At 54.6% G+C, this 27,506-nt stretch overlaps 1 protein-coding gene across 28 annotated transcripts in view; it reads right to left on the reverse strand.

Moving 5' to 3' along the window:
• Window positions 1-4,286: 4,286 nt before the first annotated feature.
• NRXN2 (neurexin 2) overlaps window positions 4,287-27,506 on the reverse strand; it is a 297,135-nt gene continuing 273,915 nt past the window's right edge. For 18 of the 28 annotated variants that reach the window (XM_054035003.1, XM_054035004.1, XM_054035015.1 and 15 more), the window contains 2 exons: window positions 20,001-20,079; window positions 4,287-8,463 (listed from right to left, as the gene is read on the reverse strand). In XM_054035003.1, the coding sequence (XP_053890978.1) occupies window positions 7,568-8,463; window positions 20,001-20,079 (975 nt within the window). In that variant the 3' untranslated portion in view covers window positions 4,287-7,567. The remainder of the gene's footprint in view (window positions 8,464-20,000; window positions 20,080-27,506) is intronic. The other 10 variants (XM_054035031.1, XM_054035030.1, XM_054035022.1 and 7 more) reach the window with 1 other exon arrangement.

Raw genomic sequence — 27,506 nt, forward strand, 5'->3', positions numbered from 1 at the left:
GGCGCACACAAATAATTACAGCAAATTTGTTAATGAATTGAATATGGAGGCTGGTGCACTTGTCGGCAGAATGGAACGGAGCTGGAGCGCCCGAGGTGCCTGGGATGGAAACTCCCTGGCTGAGAGGTCCTGGGAAATCGCTCTGCGCCCCAGGGGTACCCCAGAGATGTTTCCCAGGGTCCATGCCATCAGTCCCTGTGCAGCCATCCCCGCTGCAGTCACCAGGCCCAGTGCCTCACCCATCGAACCATCGGCCCCCTTCCAGCCAGGTCCACCCTGGTGCCATCCTGCCAGCCCTGAGAGGGGCCACGGGCTGCTGGAAGCAGGGCAAGGCTGGGCAGACCCCGTCGAGGAGCCCTGGTGCAGGGACCGGCCCCACAGCAGTGGTAAGAAGATGCTGCACTGGCCACCCCACTGCCCAGTTTGCCCACTCAGACTTGGGCCTGTAGCCTGTCTGTGGTGATGGGCTCCCCCTGTGCACCAGTCCCAATGCCTCACTCACGTTTGCCCCCCATCCCCGTCACACTGGAGGGTCAGGCAGGACCACGCCTTCATGGGCAGGGGGCAGAGCTGCACCTTGTGCTGCCAATCGTGCGTCCCTTCTGCTGCCCACTGGGTGTCATTTCTGAGCTGTGCCAGCAAGATCAGGGGCCTCACCAGGGCCAGGGCTCAGCCCTCCTTGGAGAGCCCCTGCCTATTGGAGGATAGATGCTGCCTCTGAAATCTCCACCCCCCTCTCTCAGAGCCGCTGTCTGTGTTTGGCAATACCAGGGCTACCCTGGGAAGAAACAGGCAGGAGCCAGGGCTTGGCACCCGCTGGAGCAGCCAGGCACGAGGAGCAACAGACCTGGGCGTGCCTCGGTCGGACCCGTCGCTGGGCTGGGGACCCTTCCACATGGGGGCTCGGGGACAGACAAGTTCTCCCACAAACCTCTGCGAACCAAGCCCTAGAGTGGCTCCACTCGTGTGAGCTAAAAATCATGGGTGGGATACGCCCCAGAGATCCTAGCACCAACCCCGTGTCAGTGCAGCACGACCTGGGTCTGGGTGCGTGCGGCTCTGCGGGGTGGCTGGCTTGGCTAGCCCAGGGTGCATGCATGGGAGCCCAGGCACCAGCACACTCTGCTCTAGAGATGTAGCCACAGACTTCACACCCATCGCCGATGGAGCTCCCATCTCAGTGGCCCTTTGATTCCAGACGCCTTCCCCTGGCAAAAGGAGATGCCTCCAGACCCATTCCATCCAGGTGTCCTCTCTGCACCATCACAGGGAGACACCTGTCCTGAGGCTAGAGGGCCCCATGTCCCATCCACTCCAGTCTCTTCTCTGTACCAACTGACTTGGAGACACCCCATGGCCAGTCTGTCCCAGTCTCCTCCAGGCACCCATTCAGATTGGAAATGCCTCTCCCAAGTCTCCAAGACACGTCCCCATTTCCATTCATCCCAGTCTCCCCCATCCACAAACAGGCTTGGCGACCCTCTCTGGGGCTCCATCCCCACCCAGTTGTCTCCACGCCACTTGCTGAGGACTCCCTGTCTCTTACCAGTCTGCGTTCCCCTCCATGCGTGGGCATCTCTGCTCTGCACTGACATTCTCCCCTCTCCTGGGGGTGAGCGGCCTGGGGCACGTGCAGGATCCTGCTCCTCATCCTGCCCAATCCACATCCTCCTCACGTCCTTCATGCACCAGCCCCCGGTGGGAGGTGCCGTTCTCCATTTCTGCGGGGCCAAGTGGCAAATTTGCCCCCCAGGCAACTCTTGGGAGAGAGGGCACCATGCAAGCCATGGCAATGGAACCATGGCCACTACAGCAAGCCCCATCTCTTAATGGCCATTCAGCCTTGCAGCAGCTCTCAACCATGGGACCCTCCTCCTATAGCTCTGCCCCATGGACACCCCAGCACCGCTGCAGCACAGGGCCCTGCCCCAGGGCAGTTCCTGCCTGGGCACCGCTCCAGCCCTGTTTGGGGTGGGAGCTACACCATGCGCTGTTCTCAGGGGTGAAGCCTTGTCTCCAGGACACGCTCCTGCCAGCAGAGCTCCTCCAACCTGGAAGGACCTGGGCCAAGGCACTGAGGATTTAGCCAGGTCCTCCTTCCCGCACACTGCAGTGTCTGTGAGTCCTGCCTCTGGCCTTTGCTGGGACAGGGACAATGTTACAGTCTCTGCCCCCCTCTGTACCCAAGCCCCTGGAATGGGGGCCAGAGCCCCAGGCTCAATTTTGGGGGATGTTGCCTCCAAAGGAGCGATGTTGATTGGCTCCAGGGGGGATCTGGCCCCATCGGCTCAGCCGAAGCTCCGGCTGATTGGCTCCAGATGGGGATCTGGTCCCATCGGCTCAGCCGGAGCTCCGGCTGATTGGCTCCAGCTGGGGATCTGGTCCCATCGGCTCAGCCGGAGCTCCGGCTGATTGGCTCCAGCTGGGGATCTGGTCCCATCGGCTCAGCCAGAGCTCCGGCTGATTGGCTCCAGATGGGGATCTGGCCCCATCGGCTCAGCCGGAGTTCTGGCTGATTGGCTCCAGCTGGGGATCTGGCCCCATTGGCTCAGCCGGAGTTCCGGCTGATTGGCTCCAGCTGGGGATCTGGCCCCATCGGCTCAGCCGGAGCTCCGGCTGATTGACTCTAGCTGGGGATCTGGCCCCATCGGCTCAGCCGGAGCTCCGGCTGATTGACTCTAGCTGGGGATCTGGCCCCATCGGCTCAGCCGGAGTTCCAGCTGATTGGCTCCAGCTGGGGATCTGGTCCCATCGGCTCAGCCGGAGTTCCGGCTGATTGGCTCCAGCTGGGGATCTGGTCCCATCGGCTCAGCCGGAGCTCCGGCTGATTTGCTCTAGCTGGAGATCTGGCCCCATCGGCTCAGCCGGAGTTCCGGCTGATTGGCTCCAGCTGGGGATCTGGTCCCATCGGCTCAGCCGGAGTTCCGGCTGATTGGCTCCAGCTGGGGATCTGGTCCAACCCGGGCACAGCTAAGAGGCTGCACCATTCCAGGTTAGAGGACAGCGATAAAACCCTCTCTGCTCCCTGGTATCAGTTGGGTCTCTGGTCAAACCTGCCCTGGCCAGATCCCCCCGCTGCCTCCTCTCCCCTTTACCTGGGCTGAGAGAAGAATGGAATCTTGTCATCCCATCCATCTGGGGCTGCTGCTGTGTCATGCAGGGCCCGTGGCCAGGCACAGCGTTCCTTCAAGGGCTTTCTGCCCATTCCAACTCAGGGCGCTGGAGAAGAGCTACAAGGTGCTTAGTACCCGAAGGCTAACGTGCTGAGATCACACCCCGGAGATCAAGCCCCACGGTCGACCATAAGTTACTGCGCTTCAGGCAGGAACTGCTGGCTGGATTCTCTGGCCTACACGACCCCAATGGTCCCTTTGTGCCTGAAATAGCAGCTGAGCCCCATTCTCCTTTGTGTGCCATTTGCAGGGGGCACAGCGAGAACGGCACCACCTACTAGCATCCCATGCTCACTGTGCATTGCAAGGTGGCTGATCCAGCCAAGCATGTCGGCGTGTGCTTTGCACCAGCCCCAGGAGCCATCACCTGGCCCGGGCGGGGTCATTGCCTGCCTCAAGTGAAGCAGCTGCCAAAGCGCTGGGCTGGGTCAAAGGCAAAGGGGTTGGCTTCTCTAGTGAGCTCGGAGCACAGGCGCAGACCTGAGTATTTCCAGAGCTCAGTGCCCAGCCCAGGACTAGCTCTCTTGGGGCTGCTTGCTGCTCATCTCAGGACTGGCTGGGGTCTGGGCAGGTGGAGCATTCAGCACCTGGGTCCACTCCAGGCTTTGTCACTTACCTTACGCACGGCCCTGTGACTCTTGGTGCTTGTTTTCCTCCCATCCTTCCTCTAGTTAGACTGAGCTCTTTGGGGCAGGGCCCAGCACAGTGGGGACCTGGTCTCAGTGAGTGGCCGAATAAGGCCCTGATCGCGGTCTGGGGTTTGTGCAGCACCCAGCGCAATGGGAACACGGCCGCCCATGGTTGGGGGATCTGGGCAGCACCTGGCACAAGCGGGCCCCTGATCTCGCTCAGCAGCAAGGGCGGGGGTGTTGTGCGTGCCTGGCATGACTAGGGCCCTGATCTTGGTTGGGGTCAGTGCAGCACCTGTGTGACAGGAGCCCTGATCTCGGCCCAACACCCAGCCTGACAGGGCCCCACTCTTTGTTGGATGCTACTGCAATATAACCCATAATAGACAAGGTACAAAGCAATGGAGAAACAGGCCCTCGGTCAATCCCTTAACCGTCTCTCGGCCCGGTCTGCCCACACAAAATGAGGACTAGAACTCCAGAGTTGTACGAAGTATAGAATCAACTGTATTCCCCTTTGCGGTAATGTACATGGGTTGAAAGTTTTTTTTGACTTCATCATAATTGGTAACACTTTACAGTAACATTGAAGAGTACAGGAAGTTTACAGGGTAAATATGCAGAACCACAGAGTATTTCCCCCAAAACAATCAGGAAGGGGTTTCTGTTCATTAAAAAAACTAAACCAAAACTGATACAAAAAGAATGAATTAAAAATTTATTTCCTCCCCACCTGGAATGCTGTAAAGGAAAAAGATTGGGAATTCTATTGGTAAAATAAACCAATCTCTCTCTCGATATTTTAAAAAGAGGATATTTATCAGAGTGTCATATTTTTAAAATAGAGTTTGCGACCTTCATTTCTCCGCCCGAGCCCCTCCCCCAAACAAAAATAAAATATTAATAATGTACAAATTAATTTACAGTTGATAATGTTCATTACACTCCTAGAGAAACGGACAGAAATCCCCCTCCTTCACCCTGCAGACAGTTCCATTCAGTGGCGAAGTTTGGAATGAACGAAACTCCAATAATTATCTGCGTCTTTAAAAAAAATGTTGGGATTTTTGGTAAGAGAAAAATACAGAACTTGAGCTCATGCAGTGGTCTAAGATGCTGAGAGATGTCCACCAAATTTCACCTTCGCTAACATTCTTCAAAGCACCTAAGAGATTTAGGAGCCTAAATTTCATTTTCAAAAAGTTTAGGAGCCTAAATACCCTGGAAACTTTGCAAAATGTGATGCCTTTTCTTAATAAAAAAACAACACCTCAAAGCCTGAAAATTAATATGAAATTATTTCAGTTCACAGCTTACAATGGCAGATATATCACCCTCTCTTCAGCTCGATGCTAGCCCCTTTTGGCATTTTAGCATTGAAGGCGAGGGGAGTTTGCAATAACTTTGCCAGGCTTGAGAAATTGAAGTGCCTATTTCACCTGCATCCTATCACTCTGAAAGAAAGAATTCCGATCCAAATTCCTCGTCTTCCTACACTCTTCCCAGCAATGGGCATGAGCCTGGTAGGGCTGGAGTTCTCCAACCCCAATCCAGCACAGCTCCCTTAGCTTCATTGATACCGCCCCCGAGAAAAGGGGTTTACTGCTAGATCTAGCAGATGGACAGTGAGATCTGATGGCTGGAGCTGGCGCCAGTAAGATGTACGTTTTTACCGGTGGAGATGAGGAATGAAATTTTAGAGCCGTTCCCCAAGGGATGCGGATTCTGCATCCCTTGAGGGCTTTCTATCGTCCAATAGATATGGTTTAATTGGGACGCAAGTCATGGGCTGGGTGCAGGAACCTCTAGGCAAAATTCTGCCATGTCTCCCTTCCAATCTGTGACTCTTTCCCTACTGGCTTTGACCGGACGACCCCTATGCTTTGAGCTAGGCAGGTGCTGAAGTGCGTTGCTGCATTGGAACCAGCTGAAAAGCCCCTGACAGAGCAAAGCCCTGTGGCACCGACCTGTCTGGAAGCAGGGGCCAGCCCTGTCGGCCAGTTTGCATGCAGAAGGATGGGCTGGAGTCTTGCAGAATCGGGATCAAAGATGGGAGTTGGTCTCCAGTGGCCGTGCCCAGAGATCATCGAGGGATCCTACCTGTAACATGGCGGGGAGAGATTTTTTGTCTCTAGCTCCTTTTCAAACGTCCTTCCAAACTCTCTTTGATTCTTCTGTGTTAAACTGTCCACACATATACGTTATATAATATATATATTTATATATATATATATTTTATATATATATAGAGCTCTCTTTATATATAGTCATTTGAAAAGCCTTTCCAATTCCCCCAGTGAGGGGCGAAGGTGCGGGTGAAGGAAATAGTCCAACGCCTCCACCCCCCGTTTCATTTGCAAATTCCCATCAACAGCTGCTTACCCCCCTGTCCTAGATACCTTGAAAGAACAACACAATTTAAGGACATGCTCTGAGAAGACACTTAAAGGATGATCACAATAGCACCTTGGCATGGAGAAAAGGGGATGGGAGTGGAGGATGCATGGGGGAAAAGGAATTACGCCGTCAATCCCCTGAAAACAAAACAGAAACATTGTATATATTTTCCCATCTCCCCCACCCCCACACATCCCGAGCAGGTACCCCCAAACCAGTCTCAGCTCCCGTCGCTGTTGCTTATGCAAAAACCAACACCATCCCAACTCTAACCCTTTTGAGAATAGCACCCCCTTTTGTTACTACAGAGCAGAGAGCCGAATGGCTGATCAGTTCCATAGTTGGACAAGATCCATGTTAACTGCTTTATTTACCACCATCGTTATTAATGGATTCATTTTTATTTTCCCGAGAGTTCGTGATTTTGTTTGTTTCGGTTCGGTTTACTCCACACATTTCCAAGACTCTGACACATTAACAAAGAGAGAGAAAAAAAAATCAGTTATAATTAAAGACCCCCCCTTTTATTGTTTTAATAATAATTCCGAGAGAGACCGATTTTTCGTCCCCAAAATCTTTGCCCAGCCAAGTTTTCTGGATCCAGCTGTATCCTGCTCCGCGTCGTAATTTTGTCGATAGTTATGAGAGAAAAATCAAATCATTTGTATCCCAATTGGATTAGTCTGTTTCCAAACAGGGCATGGGAGAGGGGTCTAAAAGGGGTGGGGAGATGTACCCCAAAGTTTCATCCGGATGAGGAAGCATCTAACCTCCTGGGGTAACAGAGGGGGGGAATCAGCTGTCACCTCTCTCTCTCTCTATATATATATATCTTGAAGGCAAAATCCTGGCTCAGCTTTATCTAGGGAGCTCCGAAGCCTTCATCAATCCATCTACCCCTCCCAGATCCTCGTTTTCTGTTCTCTTTCCGAGTGGTTGCTTATTTCCGGTGCCAACCTCTAACCATGGCATGTGTGATTTGATCGCCCCCTGCCCTGTTCTTTCCCCCACTTTGTTTGCTAAAAGGAAAACAAATTAAAGAAACCCCCAAGATCTGAAGGAATCCGGGGTGGGAAGCGAGCGTGATTTTGATTTTGGGGTGGTTGTTATTAATTTATGAGGATGAACTGAAAAATTAAATAAGGGAGAAATGAACAAATTGAAACCAGTGTAGGGTGGAGGTGGGGGGCAGGATCCACTGGTTGCCTCTGTGATGCAGAGGGAGGAGAAAGGAAGGCTGGGAGGTTTCGTTGGTCTCTTGTATCCAAAGGTTGGCATGATTTGAGCCGGTCTCACCTTGCGATCGTCTCTCTCTCGCGCTCGCCACCAGAGGGACAGGAGGGAGGCGGGGCCAGGGGGGGCGGAGACTCACACATAATACTCCTTGTCCTTGTTTTTCTTGCTCTTGCTGGGGGTTTTGGTGGCAGAGGTGGGTTTCTCCTTCACCACCGTGCCATTGCTCTGTGCCGAGTTGCTGATGTAGTTCCGGCTCTGATCCACCTGGTAAGAGCCTTCGTCCCGGTTTCGGTACTTGTACATGGCATAGAGGAGGATGAGGATGCACAGGGCGGCCGCCGCCACAATGCCGACCACCATCCCCGTGGTGCTGCTAGATTCGCGGATCACCTCGACGGCTCCCGGGGGACCCCTCTCCCCCGAGCCGGTGGGGTTAGCTGTGGGTAGATTGTGGAAATTGGGGGAAGATGTTATACTGGGGTACTTATGCCTGTTACGGTTCTCGAGTTCAAAAGAGGTGGGCAAAGGGGGGTACTGGTCTGGGTGGGGTTTGGGGGCCTCGCGATTGTTCATTTTGCCGGCGGGGATGTTACGGACCAGATCGGGAGAGGCAGTGGAGGTCAGGAGCTCAGGGATTGAGGATGAAGCTGGCACTCCTGTCCTAATGTTGGGCCTGAAGCCTTGGGACTTTTTAGATGCTCCATCTGGCCTGGCCAGCAGGGTCCTATCTGTGACCAAGGGGAATGTGGTGTAAAAATCTTCGTCATCAGTAGGGGGCAGGCTGGAGTCGAAGACCTCACCCGAGGCGTAACCGGAGGCCTCAATGCCCTCTTCGCAATCGCTGTCCTCTTGGTCGGCTAAGCACGGGGGTTTTTGATTGGCAGAAGGGGCTAGGGTGTCTCTGGTGGTCTCTATTACGGTTAGGAAGGGGCCAAAGGTAGGTGGCGGGGGTATGAATGGAGACCGGGTGGCAATTGGTGGGGTGTCTAAGGAATCTTCGGTAATTATGGGCAATACTAATTCACCTCCTAGAACAGAGAGAAATAAAGGGGGAAGAGAAACAGAAAAGGAGAGATGGGTTAATACGAACCGGAGGAAAAACTGCCACATTTGGACACAAGAAACTGAATCAAACTGATCAACTGAATTTAAAACTAGACTTGTTCCCCAATCTCTGGCTGCTTTTTAACGAATCTTTACAACTGTTTTTCGTTTTAAACTGTAGCTTTTTACAACAAAATCTAGAGAAATCATAAATTTAAAGAAAAAGAATTAAAAAAAAGAAATTAGTCATTTAATGCAAAACAATTAAACAGATTTTCAAACAGCAGAATTAAGTAATAATAAAAGAAAAAACCTAATTGCAAACTGCTTTTCACATTTCTTTTTATTCCCCTCCTTTTCTCTTTCATTTCATTTTTTCCCTTTTCTTTTCGTTTTAAAAATAAGAGAGCAAACCACAGAATTCAATCAACTTACATCAACAAATTGGCCATGTGATTTTAGCATGAAGAAAAAAAATTACAAAAAAGAAAACTAGGTAAGAATGTTTTTTTGGAGAAAAAACAACTTTTTTTTCTTTCTTTTTTTTAAACATCTCTTTTCTCTACCACTCGCCTTTTCAATTGTCTCTCTAGAGTCATTTCTATGTTTCTTTCTTTCTCTCTTTCCATCTAGATTAATTTCTTTCTATCTATACTCTTTCTTTCTAGATTCATTTGTGTCTATATTCTTTGATTTTTCTTTCTAACTAGATTTGTTCCTCTTTTTCTAGATTAATTTATCTATAGTCTTTCTGTTTAGATACATTTTCTTTCCTTCTCTCTCTCTGTATTCTTTTATCTATCTTCTTTCTTTTTATCTAGATTCATTTTTGTTTCTATCTATACTATTTCTATATTAATTCCTGTGTCTGTCTATATTCTTTTTTCTGTCTAGCTGGATTAATTTCTCTTTCCTTCTAGATCCATCTATAGTTTCTCTCTCTAGACATATTTTCTTTTTTACTTTCATTCTATCTAGATTAATTTTTCTTTCTACATCCATTTTCTTCTTTCCACCTATATAGATTCATTTCTGTATCTTTCTATATTAATTTATCTACCTTTTTCTTTATTAATTTTCTTTCTAGATTCATTAATCTATGGTCTTTCCATCTAGATGCATTTTCTTTCTTACTTTCATTCTTTCTTTCTAGATTAATTTCTCTACCTATCTAGATTCATTCATCTCTTTCTTTCTTTCTTTCTTTCTTTCTTTCTTTCTTTCTTGATTCATTTATCTATCTTCTAACTTCTGCATATTTTAAAATCTTTCCCTCCCCCCACCCAGACACACTTTTCGACTCTGTCTGTCTGTCTACATTTTCCATTCCCACCTCCCACCTCTCCCTCCCCCCACTTTTTTTTTTAACATATGGCAACCAAAGTTGATGTTGAAATGACAAGGACACTGCACACATTATTTGGTCCTTTGCATTGGCTGTAAATTTGGCGGGTGTGTGTTGGGAAAATACATGTTTAAAAAACATACATAACTATATTTTCAGTAGCTGTTTTGACAGATCTGTGGGCTCTGTCCCTATTAGAACTGGAAAGAAAGCAGATAGAGGGACAGATGCCTAGCACCACTGATGTCAACAGGAATAGAACCCAGGAATCCTGACTGTCAGAGCTGGGGATAAAACCCAGCAGTCCTGACTCCTATGCAGTTACACCCACTGCACCAGCTGAGGATGAGGACTCCAGGAGCTTGGCAGACCATTCCCAGTATGTGCCATTCCCATCAGCTGGTTCCCAGTTTCCTCACCAGATTCTCAATCGACAGTGCCAAAGCCATGGGCTCCCTAGCTACACCAATCTTCCTGGCAGTAGCAGGATTAGAGTTCCCAAACTTGCTGCCCATGGACTGGAGCTAAAAGAGACTCACTGTTAACTGTGCGGGGCTCTGTCATACAGAGCTGTGACTCTGATTCTTCCCAGGAGAGGGCAGTGGCACCCTCTTCCCCACCACTTCATTACAGCCCAGCCTGTAGTAGCAGTGCTGTGTCTGTACAGTGATTGGGGCTGCCTGCCAAGATAGAATCCAGGGGCATCAGGGATCCCAAGGCCAAGCCTCTACAGGCTGTCCCAAGGGGTGGGACTATCAGAACCTATGCAGTGGACAGTGTTCCCTCTATTTTTTCCCACCCATCTGCAGAATGAATTTTATTATGTGCACCAATATGGAAGTGATGTATGACACATCACCTCCATATTGGTGCACATTAACAAAATTAATGTGGTGGGGAGGGATCAAGGGGTTTGGAGTGTGGGAGGGGGCTCGGGGCTGGGGCAGAGGGTTGGGGTGTGAGGGGCTGAGGACTCCAGCTGGGGGTGCAGGTGGAACCAGGGATGAGGGTCTCAGGACTGGGGTAGAGGGTTGGGGTGCGGGCTCTGGAGTGGAGCCAGGGATGAGGGGTTTGGGATGCAGGCTGCCTCGGGGCTACAACAGCAGCACCTGGGCTGGGGGAGAGAGGTGCCTCTCGCCGGCCAAGGAAGGTCCAGGCCGGGGTTGGGTTGGGGCTGGGGGAGGGGCGACTCCTCCCAGCCACAGCAGGTCCGGGGCTGGGCTGGGTCAGGGGCAGGGGGACAGGCATCTCTCCCCGCTGCAGCCTGAACGCCTGCACTGCACCTAATAGGCTGCTGCATGGCTGCTTAGAGGACACTTAGGCAGTGAGCTCATAAACCTGCATATGTGGTCACACCACCAGTGGGCGCTGTGATAGGACAGGGGGTTTGCATGAGAATGCACCCAACAGAGCCACTACCCTCCATGGTTTACAGACCAAATACTCTGCTCCGCTTACGGGTGAACGTAGAAGGAAAATGAGTTACACAACAGCTTGAAGCAAGTGGCTTAGTGTTCTGGGAGTCAGACTCCTGGGTTCTTTTCCTGGATCTGGATGGGAAATTGAGTCAGGTGGTTAGAGCAGGGGGGCTAGGAGCCAGGATTCCTGGGGTCTAGCCCTGGCTTGGGAGGGTAGTGGTTAGATCAGGGGTAGGTAGGTGTCAGGAGCCCTGAGGGCTGTGGCCTGTTTCTCTGTTGCTTTACCAGCGAGTCACTTCACTCAGCTGCTCCTTCATTTGCAATATCAGAGATAACATGACCACTCCACAAGGGAGTGTATGGGGTGGAATTAACTACGTGCATGCTTTGAGCTCCCACATCTCATACGCCAGGTGGTGTGGAATATGAGGGTGACTCTCCTTTACAAGGCTGCGGTAGGTATTTCAATGATCTGTGTGTTTTCAGTGCCCCCTTCTGCAGGATGGGCAGTGTAAGTAAATCACTGCTTAGCTAGAGCCTTCAGCCAAGCCTGGGACTCAGAGCTGTCACTTGACACAGGGTCTCAAGAGGGAGAGGACATTGGCGACTGAGTGAGTTTATGAAGGAAGCTCACAAGAGAGCACCATGACTGACTTAGTCAAGCCGCAGGGTGACATGAGATCTGACTCCAGGTATCCAATAGGTGCAAAAGACACTGGGTGGGGGGAGAATGGCTTGGAGGGAAATTAGAGGCTATGGGATGAACAGAAGCAAAGGATAAAACTTGGAGGGGAATAAACTGTAGGGGACAAGGCTGGCCACTGGTGGTGGTGGGAATAGACTGTAGGTGCCAATTTTGGCTGGTGGAAAATACACTGATGGAAAGGGCAGCTCGAGAGGCAGGGAGTGGGGTCCATAACTATCATGTGTCAGGGAGTTACGCAGGTTAATGATACTGAGTACAAATGGAGTCACTTGACATGTGTTGCTTGGAATTTCATTAGGGGTTCCTGAATGGTGAGTGAAGGTGAATAGCAGATCCCAGTTGCCTGTCTTGATCCTGTACATTCTTTTAGGCCCCTCTAGCATATCCCCCTCTCCTTCATCTCCTTGCTGAGCTAAACATCCTGATCTTGCCAGCCTCTCTGCTTCCAAATCTTGAATTATTTTCATTGCCCTGTGATTTCTGTCAAGCTGGGGCCATCTCATAGATTTACACAATGGCACAAGACTATTCTGCTGTATAACATTCTCTCTGCTTCTGCACACACACTCCTGGACTATTCTGCACTGGTTGAGTGCTGCTGTGCGCTTAGCAGAGGTTGCAACTGAGCTGGTAGAGGGCACTGTGCTGCTGGGAGTGGGGTGGGGACTCAGTAGGGGGTGCTCTCTCCCCAAGGTCAGTACTAACCCCAATGTGGCACTAGGGGGTGCTGTGCTTCAAGCAGTGGTGCACGTTAGCCATAGGGATAGTCAGCTGCATCTCAGCACTGGGTGAAGGATCCCTGTATAACAGACCCCCATTACCCCACCCCAGAGGCAGCTGCATCTCGACAGTGGTTGAAGGATCCCTATAGCTCATCTAGCTTGGAGTCACATACATTAGCTCAATATTATCATTAAAAGCTGCATTCTTTGTCAGCTGAGGAAAACAGAGTCAGGGCTGCATTATGGTTTGAAAGGCAGCAGTAAATAACAGGGAAGGAAAAGCTTCTCCCTACAATTGCACACGCCAATGCCAAAGTCTCCAGTGGTTGACAGAGAATCCCCCTCCCCCTCCTGGTCAGATCAGAAATGGAAACCGCCACACTACTCCCTAGGCCCACATGCTTTGGAGAGTGACCGTAGCCCTGTCACTGGGCTGGAAAAATCTGGCCAGACTCTTTATTACAAGCCTTGCTTGCTTGTTGGTATGATAGATTGTAATAGTATTCTGGGCTGGCTGGGCCCATCGGTCTGAGCGGGGGGGGAGGGGGGGCGATACTGGGCTGACTGGGTCCAAGGATCTGACCTGGGGTGGCAGGGAAGGGGGGGATACTGGGTTGACTGGGCCCATAGGTCGGAGCTGGGGTGTTGGGGGGATACTGGGCTGGCTGGGGCCATGGTCTGGCCCGGGGTGGCAGGGAGACAGGGGATACTGTATCACCCAATCCCAGAGGTACCAGTCCATGTGCTGAGATGCCTTGGCTAGGGATGGGCTATTTTGTGCTGGTGGCTGCATGCAAAGGATTCCAGGCTGACATGGCAAAGCCTGGCCTGGTAGCTGGGGCTGCACAGTTGGGGGCTGGAGACAGCAGCCAAGCCCTTCCCTCACAGGTACTCTATCAGCTCCCTGCAAGCCATCACCAAGGGTTCAGGAGCCATCAGTTGGGCCCAGAACACCAGGAGAGTTTTTCAAGGTTCTCTCCTGTTTGATGGTTTCTCTTTTGATTCCAGAGCCCTGCCCCACCCTGGGGCACAGTCACTGCATGACAACAGAAGCGCATGGGCTGCAGCTCCTGGCTTCTCCCTATACCCCAACATTGCATTTGCTGATGCAGGGTCCCAGCTCTCCTCTACTCCGCTGCCATTGCACCTGTATTCTCCTGCAGCTCCAGGCTCAGGGCTCTTCACCTGCTCTCACCCAAGCCAGGGCCAGGAGGAGGGACAGAAAGACAAGGAAGGGGCAGGCCAGCCCATTGTTTACAGGAGAGGAGGAGGAGACAAGCCAGCCCATTGTTTGCAGAAGAGATGGGGGGAACGAGCAGGGGCAGGTCAGTCCATTGTTTGCAGGAGAGGAGGGGGGGGAGGAGGAGAAGACAGGCCAGCCCATTGTCTGCAGGGGAAGAGGCAGTGGGACAGCCCATTGTCTGGGGGAGAGGAGGAGGGAAGGGGGAGCAGGGCAGTCCATTGTCTTCAGGAGAGGAGGGGGGAAGAGGGAGCGGGGAAACCCATTGTCTGCAGGAGAGAGGGGGGAAGAAAGGAAAGGAAGAGGGAGCAGAGCTGACCAAGCTGCTAGGCTCTCTCTACCCCTCCCCCCCACCAACTCCTCTGCTGAGGGTGGGGGGAGAAGAGCTCAGCCTGCCTCCTGCAGCAGTCCTGATTATTTGCTCTCCCCCCCATAAGTGGGTAGGGATTCCTGGGTGGATGGGCCCACCTGATCCAGCCCCCCTGCTCTAACCACTCAGAACTCTGGGTCCCACTGGTGTCTCTGTCACTCTGTGTCAGGACCTTGGGAGCAGGGAAGGGGAGGGGAGCGCACACCCAAAGCCACAGGGGGACAGGGACCACAGCTGACCAACACCCAGTCCTCTTACTGCCCCCAGCCAGCTCCTACTCCTCCCGCTGCTGCCCCCCAACTGCCTTCCCGATATTAATTAAAAGCCTGCAAGAAGGTGTGTGTGTTTTTAATGAGCAGCCCCTATCTGCTTGCTGAGCCCCCCCGTTGGGCCTTTCATTTTCTCCTGTCTCTTCCCCTCCTCTGGTTTTTATTGTGATGCTTTTGGAAACATTTGGCAAGCGCTGCACAAAGGAGCCGCGCTGCCTTTGATCACGGAGAAGAAGAGAGAAATAACATAACCGTGGCGCCGTCAGTACGGGAGGAGAAGAAAGGATGCACCAGCAATTACTCAACTCACAAGAGAGGGCCACCATATAGGGGGGAGTAGCTAATTAGTCCCTTGTTTTATTGGGGAGCAGAGCAGTAGTAGCCTGGGTGTCTACCCTGAAATTAGGGCTTGGTCTTCCCTGTGCCGTGGTCTAATGTTGGACTGGGAACCAGGACTCCTGCCTGGGTTCTATCCCAGCTCTGGGAGAGGAGTGGGGTCTAGTGGGTTAGAGCGGGGGCTGGGACTCCTGGATTCCATCCTATTCCCAGCTCTGCCACTGATCTGGGGCAAGTTCCTTCCCCTCTTGATGCCTCTGTTTCCCCTCCCACCCTTGTCTAGTCAGACTGAGCTCCTGGGGGCAGGGACTGTCTCTTCCTTTGAGCCTGTGCAGCACCTGGCCTGATGGGGACCCGATCTCAGTTGTAATCTCTAGGCACTACGGCATAATTAAGAAGCGGTTGATTTGCATCATCTGGGGCTCTGCTCCTGAAGTTCCTTGGTAGCGGATCCTTGGGAGGTCTGTCCATCTCATACCTCCAGTCACACAACCTGAGGGGGTGAGCACCCCCTGCAGCTCCTGCTGAAAATGGGACCCTCCTACAGGGATGCATGTATGCATGGACTCACACTTGTGAGCAGAGTGGGCACGGCATGGGCACACGCCCACTAAACTTGGTGCCCTAACAGCACAGATGTGTGCTGGCCAAATTACAGATGTGTGTGAACCTGGAGGCAAGACTAGAGGAGGAACCCAGAGGGGTGCTAGTCCCACAGAGGGGTGTGCAGCATATCAGTGGCTTGCAGGTAGACACCAGACAATATAGATCTGCAAAAGCCCATTGGATAGACATGTAACTGCAAGCCAGTTATACAGCTGGGTATGGTACCATTTGCATTCAGGGGTGGGGGAGGGCACTGACAGCTGAAATACAGAGGGAGCTGGGCAAAGAGTGAAAAGAAACGAATTTTATCACAGAAATATCCCCTCAGTGTTTGTCACTTGACTGCTAGAGCAGCAGCAGATATAGTGGATAGAACACTGGCTGGGAGGCAGGACTCCTGTGTTCTATTCCCCCCTCTGCCATTGCCCTTGCGGTGGTCCCTTCCCCTTGGTGCCTCTGCTTCTCCTCCCTCCCTTCATCTATTCAGCCTGTGAGCTCTTTATGCAGAGACTCTGTGTCACTGGGGGTTTGTCCTGCTCCTGGCACAATGGGGACCCCAGTGGTCAGAGCATCTCACTGCTGCTGTGATGTACGCAAGCCCCAGTTACAGCCATGCGTGAGCACGGCGGCAGGACTGAAGGGTACAGATGTGTCTTCTGCCGCTCCAGCTGTGTGGGGGTGCACTGTAAATGCACAGAGAAATGCAGCTGGGTTTTATGCCCTTCCGGCTGTGCGAAATGATGCATTGGAAATCAGCAGCACCGGGATATTGTTACAGGGGCCTGAGTCTACAGCGACGGTAGTGGGGATTGAAGGTGAGCCGTGCTTCTGAAAACTAGGCCATGAGCCAGAACCTTAGCTGGGATAAGTCAGTAGCTGCACTGACTCCAGTGAGTGCCCCCTGCTGAACAACCCACCCTGCTCCCTGCATCACGGCCCCTCTAGTGTCATGCTGGGGTCAGAGCGCCCCCTGCTGAGTCCCCACTCTGCTCCCTTCAGCACTGTGCCCCCTAACATCAGGTGGGGATCAGATCTGACTCCTACATGAAAGCATCCCCTGCTGAACTCCTTACAGCCTCTGGCCAGTGAGGGCTAGATGTGCAACCAACATCTCCCACCCAACGCCCATGTAATGCCTGCCTGGTGCAGCTCAGAATGCCATCTAACTGGCCCCTGGCTGGCAGAGAGACTGAATGGAGGGTGAGCAGGGTTTCTCCAAAGCATAGGGAGGCATGCTGGCCAGGGTGGGGCCCTGCGTGTGTGGGTGAAGGGGGCCTGGCTCTGGGAAATCTCACACACAAGGGGGGAGGCCGACTCATCCCTGGCACAGGAGATAAACATGCACTGAAGGGTCCTGGTGCTCCCCAGACAATAAAGAATGGAGCTAATGAACCAGGCCCGGTGCAGCACCAGGCGCTCCCTGCACTGCCAGGCTCATAAATCCCCCCTTGCTTCCCATCAGGGAGGAGACAGCATAAATTTCATGCCCCACCACGGCCTGGGTGATGCGGAACAGATAGTGCGGTGGAGAGGAGGGAGTTAAGAGCAATCACCGGTGTGGATGCTGGACAGATGGAGGGGGGTCAATGAGAGTGTGGGATCTATCCCCACCAGCCCATGCTGTGATTTCCATTCCATTTAGAGAGGACACAAAGCCACATCAATCTGTGGCTGGGTGTGTTTCTGCAGGGATGGGGGGGTTCTGCCTGCAGCCAATGCAGTGTCTCCCAGGGATGTGGCTCTCTGCTCCACTCACTCTCTGCCTGGATTTATGGCTCTTTCCTCACTACTCCCCGCCCCCTCTTCCCGCTCTCGTTCTATGCCTCTGGCCATAACAACTCTGGCTGTGATCTTGTCAGATCTTAGCACTTGGCCACAGAGGGGATTGGCGCAAAAGAACAAACCTGCGCGAGACAGCGGCTCCTCCTGGCTAAGTTGGGTCATTGCGCTGGTAGGGAGAATGGCAGGACAAACCCAAGGGACTGGGAAGTTCACCTTGCAGTCAGTGCTGGGGGGCGCTGTGCTGCAGGGAGTGGGGTGGAGGGCTCAATAGGGGGCACTCTTGCCCTGGATCTGGAATTGAAGCCAGGTCTCCCTAGTCACCTGAGCAACTGAACTATCCTTCCTCTCTCCCTCACCACTCCGGATCAGACCAACGAGCCCATCCAGCCCAGTATCCTCCCCACTCCCCCCAGGATCAGACCAATGAGCTGCTCTCGCCTGGTATCACCCAATGTCCCTTGTCACTCTAAATCAGTCCAATAACCCACATGCTGGATCAGCCCAACAGGTTTGCTAACCCAGTACCCCATCTTCGACAGTGGCCAGCGCCAGCTGCTTCAGAAGCAGGTTCAAAGAACCCTGCAGTGATGGGTCCCCCTGTCCCCAGCTGGTCCCACCCGGAGGAGTTCAGTTCCTTCCATAGCCGCTGAATTCTACCTCTGCACAGTCCGGTATCTGTCTAAAGTCCTGAGCCCTCGTTGGAACGTGGCTAAGCTCTCACTCCTGGGTAGATCCTGCGGCAGTGAGTTCCGCTGGCTAATGGCACGGTGGAGGGGAGCATTTCTGAAGATCAGTTGGGAACCTGACACTTTCCATCCTCTCAGCCTGGCAACATGAGCTGGGGCCAATCAAAGCTCTCCAAGTCCTCCAAGATCCCATTAATCACTGCCTCCCTCTGCCTCCTCCTGCAGCATCCGCTATTTGTGAGGAGTGGAGAGGGGTTTAGAGGCCCTGGACACCAGCCTCCCCGCTCCCAGCAGGGTACTTCTTCCCGAGGGATTCCCCAATTGCAGCATAAATGACAACATGGCACAAAGGAGCAAAGCCAGCTTCCAGCAAGCCAGAGGTAAAATCTCTTCTTCCTTCTGCATAACCTCCCTGCTCAAGGAGGGACTGTCCACCTCTTAGGTTTCCCTAGCCCTGGTTTAGTACTCAGTGCGGAGATGCAGCCACCTTGGAATGCTGGCTGTTTACACAGGAATCTTTCCTCCAGTGCGGAGATGCAGCCACCTCTGGTGTAGGGAATAGGGGCTGTTTATATGGGGATCCCCTGCCTGGTGCTGAGATGCAACCACCTCTAGGGTGGGGTGCAGCAGCTCCTCAACAGTCTACTACAGCAATGCTTCCTGAACCACTAAAGGCCCTTTCATTCAGTCAGCAAATGGGAAAGGAGGTAATAAAGGGATGCTTCACAAGCTGGGCCTGAATCTGTGTGGTGGGAGAGGAGTGGGATCCAGTGCTTTGAGCAGTGGGGGTTGGAAGCCAAGACTCCTGGGTTCTATTCCGGGCTCCGTGAGGGGAGTGGGGTCTAGTGGTTAGAGCAGGGGTTGAGGGCTGGGTGCAAGGACTCCTGAGTTCTATTCCCACTTTCCCCAGTTGGGCTTTGATTTGTGTGATTGGGGAGGGGTGACTCCAGCTAACTCTTAGGTCCTGTAAATCCTGGAGCAGGGGCAAGGTGTGGGGGAGCCATTGCACCTGCCGCCTGCCTGGAGAAAGGCAGACAGGATGGTAAGGGAGGCCTGGGGCTGAATGTGTTGGGCCAGCCAGACCCTGAGGTGTCTAAGGGTGTGGGGATGGTGCCTGCTAAATACAGGTGTGATACTGGGGACCTGATCAGTGGGGAGGGGCAATGGGTTAGTGTAATGCAGCATAGAACTGGGGGTGGGGAGTTTAAGGGGGCATCAGGGTGTGTGTGTTGGGAGCAGTGTTTATCGGGGGGATGCACAAGTGTGCAGCTGTGTGAGTTCACAGGTTTCTCTCTCTATTTGTGTGTGCATAGAGGTGAGAGGGTAGTGCTGGATGAGTTCATAGAATTGTCTCTCTCTGTGCAGGTATCCATAGGGATGTGCTTGCGTGTGTGTGTAGCACTATGTGAGTTCATAAGGCTGTGTCTTTGTGTGAGTGTACACAAGTGTGTAGCTTTATGAGTTTACAGGGATGTGTCTTGGTGTGCATGTAGCAATGTGTCAGGTCACCAACAGGTGTCTGTGTGCACACGAGCACAGAGATTGTGTAGGTTTTTACATTCATGAACAGGAGTTTGTGTGTCAGTGTGTGTGCAGAGGTTTGTGCCTGTACATGTGTGTTTCTGTGTGCATACACAGGAATGTGTGGGTGAGTGTGTACCTTTGGTGCATGTGTGTGAGTGCACCTAAGTGTGTGTGTGCCTCAATGCATGCAGGAATGTGTGTGTGTGTGTGTGAAGGGATGTGTGTATCAATGTATATAGGTTAATATGTGTGTAGGGAGTGAGTACCTGCAGGGGTTAGAGTGCGTCGGTGTGTGTGTAAGGAGAACAGGATGTGTGTAGGGTGTATGTGTGTGGCTGTATGCGTGTGTAGGAGATATGGGGGGACAGTGTGTCAGGGTGTGTGTGGGATGTGTGTCTTTGCCAGGGTGTATGTAGGGTGTGCGTGTGTAGGGGGGACAGTGTGTCAGGGTGTGTGTCCAGTGCACCCTGTAGAAGCCCCCCACCCACACATGCCAACAGCAGAGAGAAGGACCCACCTGTGCTGGGCTCACACTCCTCCAGGTCCTCATCATCACTGGGGCACTCAGCTGACGCCACCAACAGGTCGTCTGTGTTCTGGGGAGAGAGGAGAGCACAGCTCAGTGAGGTGGTGCAGGGCACACCCTCCCTGCACACAGCCCCCCAGCCTGGAGCTAGTGCCCCCTGGAGCGGGAGGAGCTCATGGATCATTCCTCACACCCTGAGCCAGCCAGGCCTGGGCGCTCCTCAAACACTCTCATGTTTTGGTCCCCACCACCTATGGTAGAACCTCATGCCTCAAAGTCAGTTCTCTGAGCCCTGGGCACCATGTCAAATTTAGGTCCACACAGTCTCGGTGTGCAGGGGTGTGAACCCCGTCCTGGCCCCCATAGCTATCCAGTGCAGACGCAGCGAGGCAGTGGGAAGAATGGCTCGGGGAGGCGGTGTGCCTACACTGACGGGAAAAACCTCTTCTGGCGGTGCAGGCCGGCGGTACGCCGCAGGGCTAGGCCAGCACAGGTTGCTATGCCAGGCCAGTCCCCTTGGCATGCATCTCCCACATCCCGGTGCAGTGCAAAGCAAAGGGGAGACCGTGCTGTGCGGTCCCACTGGGTCAGACACACAGCTTGGCTGGCGAGCAGCCGCAGTCGGGTCTGGGAGTCTTGTAGATAGACCAGAGGTCGGCAACTGTTCAGAAGTGGTGTGCCAAGTCTTCATTTATTCACTCTAATGTAAGGTTTTGCGTGCCAGTGATACATTTTAACGTTTTTAGAAGGTCTCTTTCTATAAGTCTATAATATATAACTAAACTATGGTTTTATGTAAAGTAAATAAGGTTTTAAAATTATAAGAAGCTTCATTTAAAATTAAATTAAAATGCAGAGCCCCCTGGACCTGTGGCCAGGACCCGGGCAGTGTGAGTGCCACTGAAAATCAGCTCGCATGCCGCCTTTGGCACACGTGCCATAGGTTGCCTACCCTTGGGCTAGACACTGGCCTGGGACTCCGGAGTTCTAGCCCTGGCTCTGGGAGGGGAAGGGGGCTTAATTGTTGGGGGAGCTGGGAGTCAGGATTCATAGGGTCTATTTCTGCCTCTGCCACTGACATTAAGTGACTCCTTCCCCCCACCCCCTGCCCCTACTTCCTCTCCAATCCTGTGTCTTTGGGACAGGGTCTGTCTGTGTCTGTGCAGCACCCAACACAATGGTGCCCCAATCTCATCTATGCCGGGCCAGCTGGGCCCATCGGTCTGATCTGGGATGGAAGGGAGGTGGGGACACTGGGCTGCTAACCCACTGCTCTGAGCTGGGCTAGGGGGATACTGGGCTGGCTCGGGCTGGCTCCTAGCTATTCATCTCCCTGTTCCCCATCCAGCGAGGGTGCCATGTGGTGTGGGAAGGGAGAGGCCCGCTCCCCAGCAATCAGTATTCCAGAGCTGGCTGTGCAGATCATGCTCAGCGTGTCGGAATTAGCATAACAAAGACTTGGACAGGGACCCCGGGGCAGGGAATCAATCAAGGCCCTGGCACAGCAGCAGGAACGGCAATGTGGAAGCACTGCAGAGTGTGTGTGGAGGGGGGTGATACCCCCCTGCAATCACACAGCTAGCCCCCCTCACATGGAGCCAGCTGTGTCTAATGCCTCCCCGCTCCTGCAGCCAGCTATGTCTGATCAGCCCCTCTCCTGCAGCCAGCTAGGTCTAATCCCTTCCCCCGCAGCCAGCTGTGTCTAATCCTCACCCTGCAGTCAGCGGTCTGATCATCCCCCCTCAGCCACTGGGTCTATTTCTCACCTTCTTCCCCCCCCCACCCCGCAGTCAGCTGTGTCTGATCGCCCCTCCCCCCCTGCATACAGCCAGCTGTGACAAATCCCCCCCCACCCGCAGCCAGCTGTGTCTGATCCCCCCTCCGCACACAGCCAGCTGTGACTGATCCCCCCCTGCACACCGCCAGCTGTGACAAATCCCCCCCAACCCGCAGCCAGCTGTGTCTGATCGTCGCCCCTCCCCTCTGCACACAGCCAGCTATGACAGAGCCCTCCACCCGCAGCCAGATGTGTCTCACCCTGTTGTAGTCAGCTGTCTGATCATCCCCCCTCCCCACACAGCACACGGCCAGCTGTGTCTGATCGCCCCTCTCCCTGCACAGCCAGCCAGCTGTCTGACCCCTTCCCCCCCCCCCGCAAATAACCAGCTGTGACTGATCATTTCTCACCTCCCCCCCCCACCCCAGCTGTGTCTAATCCGTGCCTCTTCTGCAGCCAGCTGTTCTGGTTCACCCTCACCCATCTGTATCTGATCCCCCCCCTTCTCCTGCATTTAATCCCCAGCTACCTCATGAGCCACCACCCCTCCCTTCCTGTCCTTCAGAAAGGCAGAGGCCTGCTCTGAAAAGCAGGGGGCATCCACGAGTCCCTGGCCCCAAGAGTCATTGCTTGAAGGCAAATCCTGAGAGGATTTTAGGGGGCTGGTTCCAGGATCCCCTTTACAGGGTATGGCTAGGAAGGGTAGGTGAGGTGAGGATACAGAAAGGGTGGGGCAGATGCAGGCAGGGCTGCCCAGAGGGGGGGCAAGTGGGGCAATTTACCTCAAGCCCCGGGCCCCACAGGGGCCCCCATGAGAATATAGTATTCTATAGTATTGCAACTCTTTTTTATGGAAGGGGCCCCTGAATCCTCTGGTCAGCCCTGGATACAGGCCCCTGGGGGATTCCCCATCCCCCCCAGCTGTTCATTAACTCTCCCAGTCTGGCTTCCTTTGGAGCTAATAGGAGATGCAACAGGCTCCCTCCCCACCCAAGGCCTCTCCTGCACAGCATGCTCACGCCTCCAAGGGCTCTCCGCCTCGAGTGCTCTCAATCAGGTCCTCCTGGGGCGAGTGCTCTCAATCAGGTCCTCCAGGGCTCTTGAGCCGCTTCCCCGTTGGCCACTGGTCGCTTGAAATAGCGACTGAGATGGCGAAGGACTTACGGCAAGTGGCATCCTGCTGCAATTCCCCAGCTAAGCAGCGCTGGGCTTGGCTAGTAGGGGGGACAGTAGGGGGTGCTCTCCCTTGCAGTCTGTGCTGCACTAGGAGGCGCAGTGCTGCAGGGAGTGGGGTGGGAGGCCAGCAGGGGGTGCTGGCAGGCAGGAGCAGGGGGCTGCAAGGCGCAGGGTAGGAGCTCAGTAGAGGTGTTCTGTCGCAGGCAGTGGTGGGGGCATGGTCTGCAGGGCTCCACAAGGGCGCTTGCCCCTTGCACTCAATGCAGCACAAGCTGTGGGTGGAGAGCACCTACTGCTTTAGCAGTGCTGTACCTCTGCGGAAGGGGCTACGAGCAGTGCCCATGTTGGCCATGCCGAGAGGGTCTGGGCATACCAATGAACAGCATGTGTCAGAGATCAACGGAGCTGCCTTGAAAAGCAGGGCTCTGGGGCAGAGCCTGAGAGGAGGCCTGGAGACCAAGCTGCTTCTTAAGTGCAGAGAGGATGGGCTGTGCTGCCAAAGCACCCCCTGCTCCCAACAGGACTGAGTCCTTGCTGGAGGGGGCAGCTGCCATTCTGCCAGGCCTTCAACAGCATGTGTCCTCCAGATGCAACTGGGACTAGAGCCCTGGAGTCCTGACTCCCAGCCCCCTGCTCTAACCACCAGCCCTTCCACTGCTAGGATAGAACCCCGAGGTCTTGACTCCCAGCCATAGGCATGCGCACAGGGTGTGCCGGGTGTGCCCAGGCACACCCTAATGCAGGGGTGGGCAAATGGCCCCCCTCTCCCGGCGTAGCAAACTGCGGGGTTTGCGCTCCCGGGCTGGAGTGCCCGGCTGAGTGCAGCAAGCAGCCGGCCCCTCTCCCGCCTTCCCCCCTCCCCTGGAGCCATGCCACCGGGCGTGCAGCACTCTGGGGGCCAGCTCTGCGGGGAGGCAGACATGCTCCCCCCTCCCCTGGAGCCATGCCGTCACGCACGCAGCGCTCTGGGGGCCGGGGCTGTGCGCTCCCGCAGGGCAGTGTTTGGCTCCGTGGGGAGGCTAGGAGCCTCATCTCATGGTAAGAGGTCGGGAGCGAGGGGGGTTGGATAAGGGGTGGGGGCAGTCAGGGGACAGGCAGCAGGGTGGGTTGGATAGGGGGTGGAATCCCGGGGGGGTGGTTAGGGGTGGGGGGGGTCTCTGGAGGGGGCAGTCAGGGAGCAGGGGGGTTGGATGGGGGATGGGAGTCCCGGGGTCTGTCAGGGGGTGGATAGGGGTCAGGGCAGTCAGGGGACAGGGAGCAAGGAGGGTCCTGGGGAGGCAGTTAGGGTTAGGGTTTGGATGAGTCAGGAGTTCTGGGGGGGGGACTGTCAGGAGGCAGGGGTTTGGAGAGGGATTGGGGGAGGCAGGGAGTGGGGGGGTTGTATGGGTTGGGAGTTCTGGGGGTCCTGTCAGGGGGCGGGGAGCAGTTGGATAGGTGGGGGAGTCCCGGGGGTCTGTCTGGGGGTGGGGATGTGCATAAGGGTCAGGGCAGTCAGGGGACAGGTAGGGGGTAAGGTCCTAGGGGGGCAGTCAGGGGACAAGGAGCAAGGAGGCTTAGATAGGGGTGGGGTTCTGGGGGGCCAGTTAGGGGCAGGGATCCCAGGAGGGGGTAGTCAGGGGACAAGGAGCAGGGGGGGTTGGGAGTTCTGAGGGGGGAAGTCAGGGGGTGGGAAGTAGGAGGGAGTGGATGGGGGCAGGATGGGGGCGGGGCTAGGGCAGGGCGGGGGCGGGGGCAGGGCACCTTGGGTGCACACCCTAATGGAATGGGCTGTGTATGCCTATGCTCCCAGCCTCCAGCTCGTAAGCTCTTTGGGGCAGGGATGGTCTCTCAGTAGGTGTCAGTGCAGAGCTCGCCCCATAGAGCTGTGAACTTGGTTGGGGGTGGGGGCCTGTGCAGTGCCTGGCCCAAGGGGACCCCAATCTCAGTTGCTGGGTCTTTGCAATGCCAGGTACAACAGGAATCCTGAGCTCGGTTGGGGGTCTGTGCAATGCCTGGCACGATGGGGATCCCACTTTGTGTGTAAGGGTCTGTGCAATGCCTGGCATGTGGGGACCTTGCTCTCTGTGGGGGGGTCTGTGCAATGCTTGGCATGGTGGGGACCCCACTCTCTGTTGGGGGAGGTCTGTGCAATGCCTGGCATGTGGGGACCCTGCTCTCTGTGGGGGGGTCTGTGCAATGCCTGGCATGATGGGGACCCTGCTCTCTGTGGAGGGGTCTGTGCAATGCCTGGCATGTGGGGATCCCGCTCTCTGTGGGGGGGTCTGTGCAATGCCTGGCATGGTGGGGACCCTGCTCTCTGTGGGGGGGGTCTGTGTGCTGTCCAGTGCGACAGGGCCCCTGAGTGTCAGGTGGTCTGTGCAGCATGTGGCACGAGAGGAACCTGATCTCTGTTGGGGGGGTCTGTGCAGTGCCCAGCCTGATGGGGACCAGATCTCGGTTGGGGGAGGGGTCTGTGCCGTGGCTGTCACATAGCAAAACACACCCGAGGCAGTCCTGTGTGATGGATCTCTGGTCTCATGACTCGGTGCCAGCATTCCCGTGTCCAGTGCTGGCCCCTCATGACAGCCATAAATCCCTCCCGAATGGGTACGGCCAGTGCATTAATCCCATCAGTATCCTGGCCTGGCCCCAACCCACTAATGAGACTCACTGTCCCTGCCGTGCAACTGTGCCCAGCCCCTGCCTACCACTGCCTCCCGAGCCCCACGGCTGGGCTGTCCCCCGGCGACATGGAGGAGCCATGGATGCATGTAGTCCAACTGCAAACCAGCACCATAACAAGAGGTCACTACACCTATGTCTATACATGAAGCACGGAGGGCATTGTCCCCATAGGTCCAGCCTGGGGAGCCCCCCAAAGCAGGGATCCCACACTCAGATTTGAGCCTCCCCACTCCTAAACAGCAGGGAGTGGATAAGCATCCAGGATGGATGAACTGCTGGGGACCTGGGACAAGGAGCTGTTCGTATCCAGCACCTTCTAGTGGACTGAGCAAATGACTCCTGGGTTCTATCCCCAGCTCTTGGAGGGGAGTGGGGTCCAGTGGGTTAGGGCACGGGGGCTGGGAGCCAGGTTTTTAGGTTCTATTCCCCTCTCTGCCCAGCTCATGTCTTGTCTGTGGTGGGGCTATGCCACTGTCCCTTCCTTGTGCCCCCCGGGCAGAGAACACTCTCCGGATGGGTGCCTGGGTGCCAGAGCACAGAAAAACCCACCGCAAATAGAATCCCCTTTAAACTCCCTGCCTTTCATCTCTGAGTCATCTCCCCACACACCAAAACCTACCCCCCCAGCCTCTCTCTCAAGGATGGGAAATCAGGCTGGTCTAATTACTGCTCTGGTTGCCATGGCAACAGGAAGATGACTTTGTCAGCGATTTTTATTTTTCATACACATGGGCGTGAGGAGGAAGAAAAATCCTGTGGCTGCTGCGGCAACAGCTCCTGGGGAGGGTGACCCCAGAGGTGAATAATGACACCCTACACCCTGATCCAGGCAGCACAGCACCAGCCCCTGGCCTGCCCCCTCCATCCTCCTCTGGACCCTACCCCCTGCCCACCCACCCATGTTCCCCCTGCTCCCCCCCTTCTCCAGCCCCCAGGTCCTGCACCCTTCCATCTTTCTCCAGCCCCTGCCCATCACACCTGACCACCAGGCCCAGCCCACCCCACCCATCCATCCTCCCCATCCCCTTCCCACCCCTTCTTCAGCTGCAGCTCCTGCCCATGCCATCCATCCTTGCCCTGTGCCCCATCCCTGCCCTCACTGCTTCCATCCTCCTCCAGCCCCCTGCCTACCTCCCAGTCCCAGGCCCTGCCCACCCCCTCAACCCTCCCCAGCACTAGGCCCTGCCTACCTCCCCTCCATCCTCCTCACCCACCACACTTCATCCTCCTCCCTCTCCTGCCCATCCTCCTCTTGTCCCCCAGGCCTGTCCCACTCCCTCCAGCCCACCCCCCCCCCCACCCAGTTGCGTGTTTGACAGTGAGGTGAATGCCTCTCCCCAAAATTAATTTGGGGGTTTTAAATCCCGTTCCTGCTCTACCCCCACCCCCGATCGCTCCATTGTGATTGCAGGGACTGCCCTCCCAAAGGACCACAGTCACCGGCCCCCTGCTGTTTACTTGCTTGGGGGCCAGCCTGGCTAACTCGGCCCTATTCTCAGGAGATGGCGGCCCAGGGAGCAGGGCTCCAGGGCTGTGATGCACAGTGGCTGGCAGGGGGATGGCACTGGCTTACCAAGAACTGTGGGTATCAACCTGGGATGTTTTTCTAACAGATCTGCTCTAGTTCACCCAGCAATGAATTCAGCAAAGGCCTATCCAGGAGGTTTTGCAGAAGGTCAGACAGACTAGATGATCCCTTCTGGCCTCGGACTCTATGAATCCAGCTTTGCCAGATGACCCTTTGCCTGACTGACTCTTCCAACTGGTCAGGAACGCTTTGATGAAATATTTCATAGCCAAAAGAGCCCATTCGTCAAAGCTCAATGTGTCCCTGGGGTCGGGGAGGCTCCAACAAATTCCCCGGTTCAAAAAAATGTCAG

This window comes from Malaclemys terrapin, chromosome 7 (assembly GCF_027887155.1).
Source record: "Malaclemys terrapin pileata isolate rMalTer1 chromosome 7, rMalTer1.hap1, whole genome shotgun sequence".
Classification (NCBI taxonomy): Eukaryota; Metazoa; Chordata; order Testudines; family Emydidae; genus Malaclemys; species Malaclemys terrapin.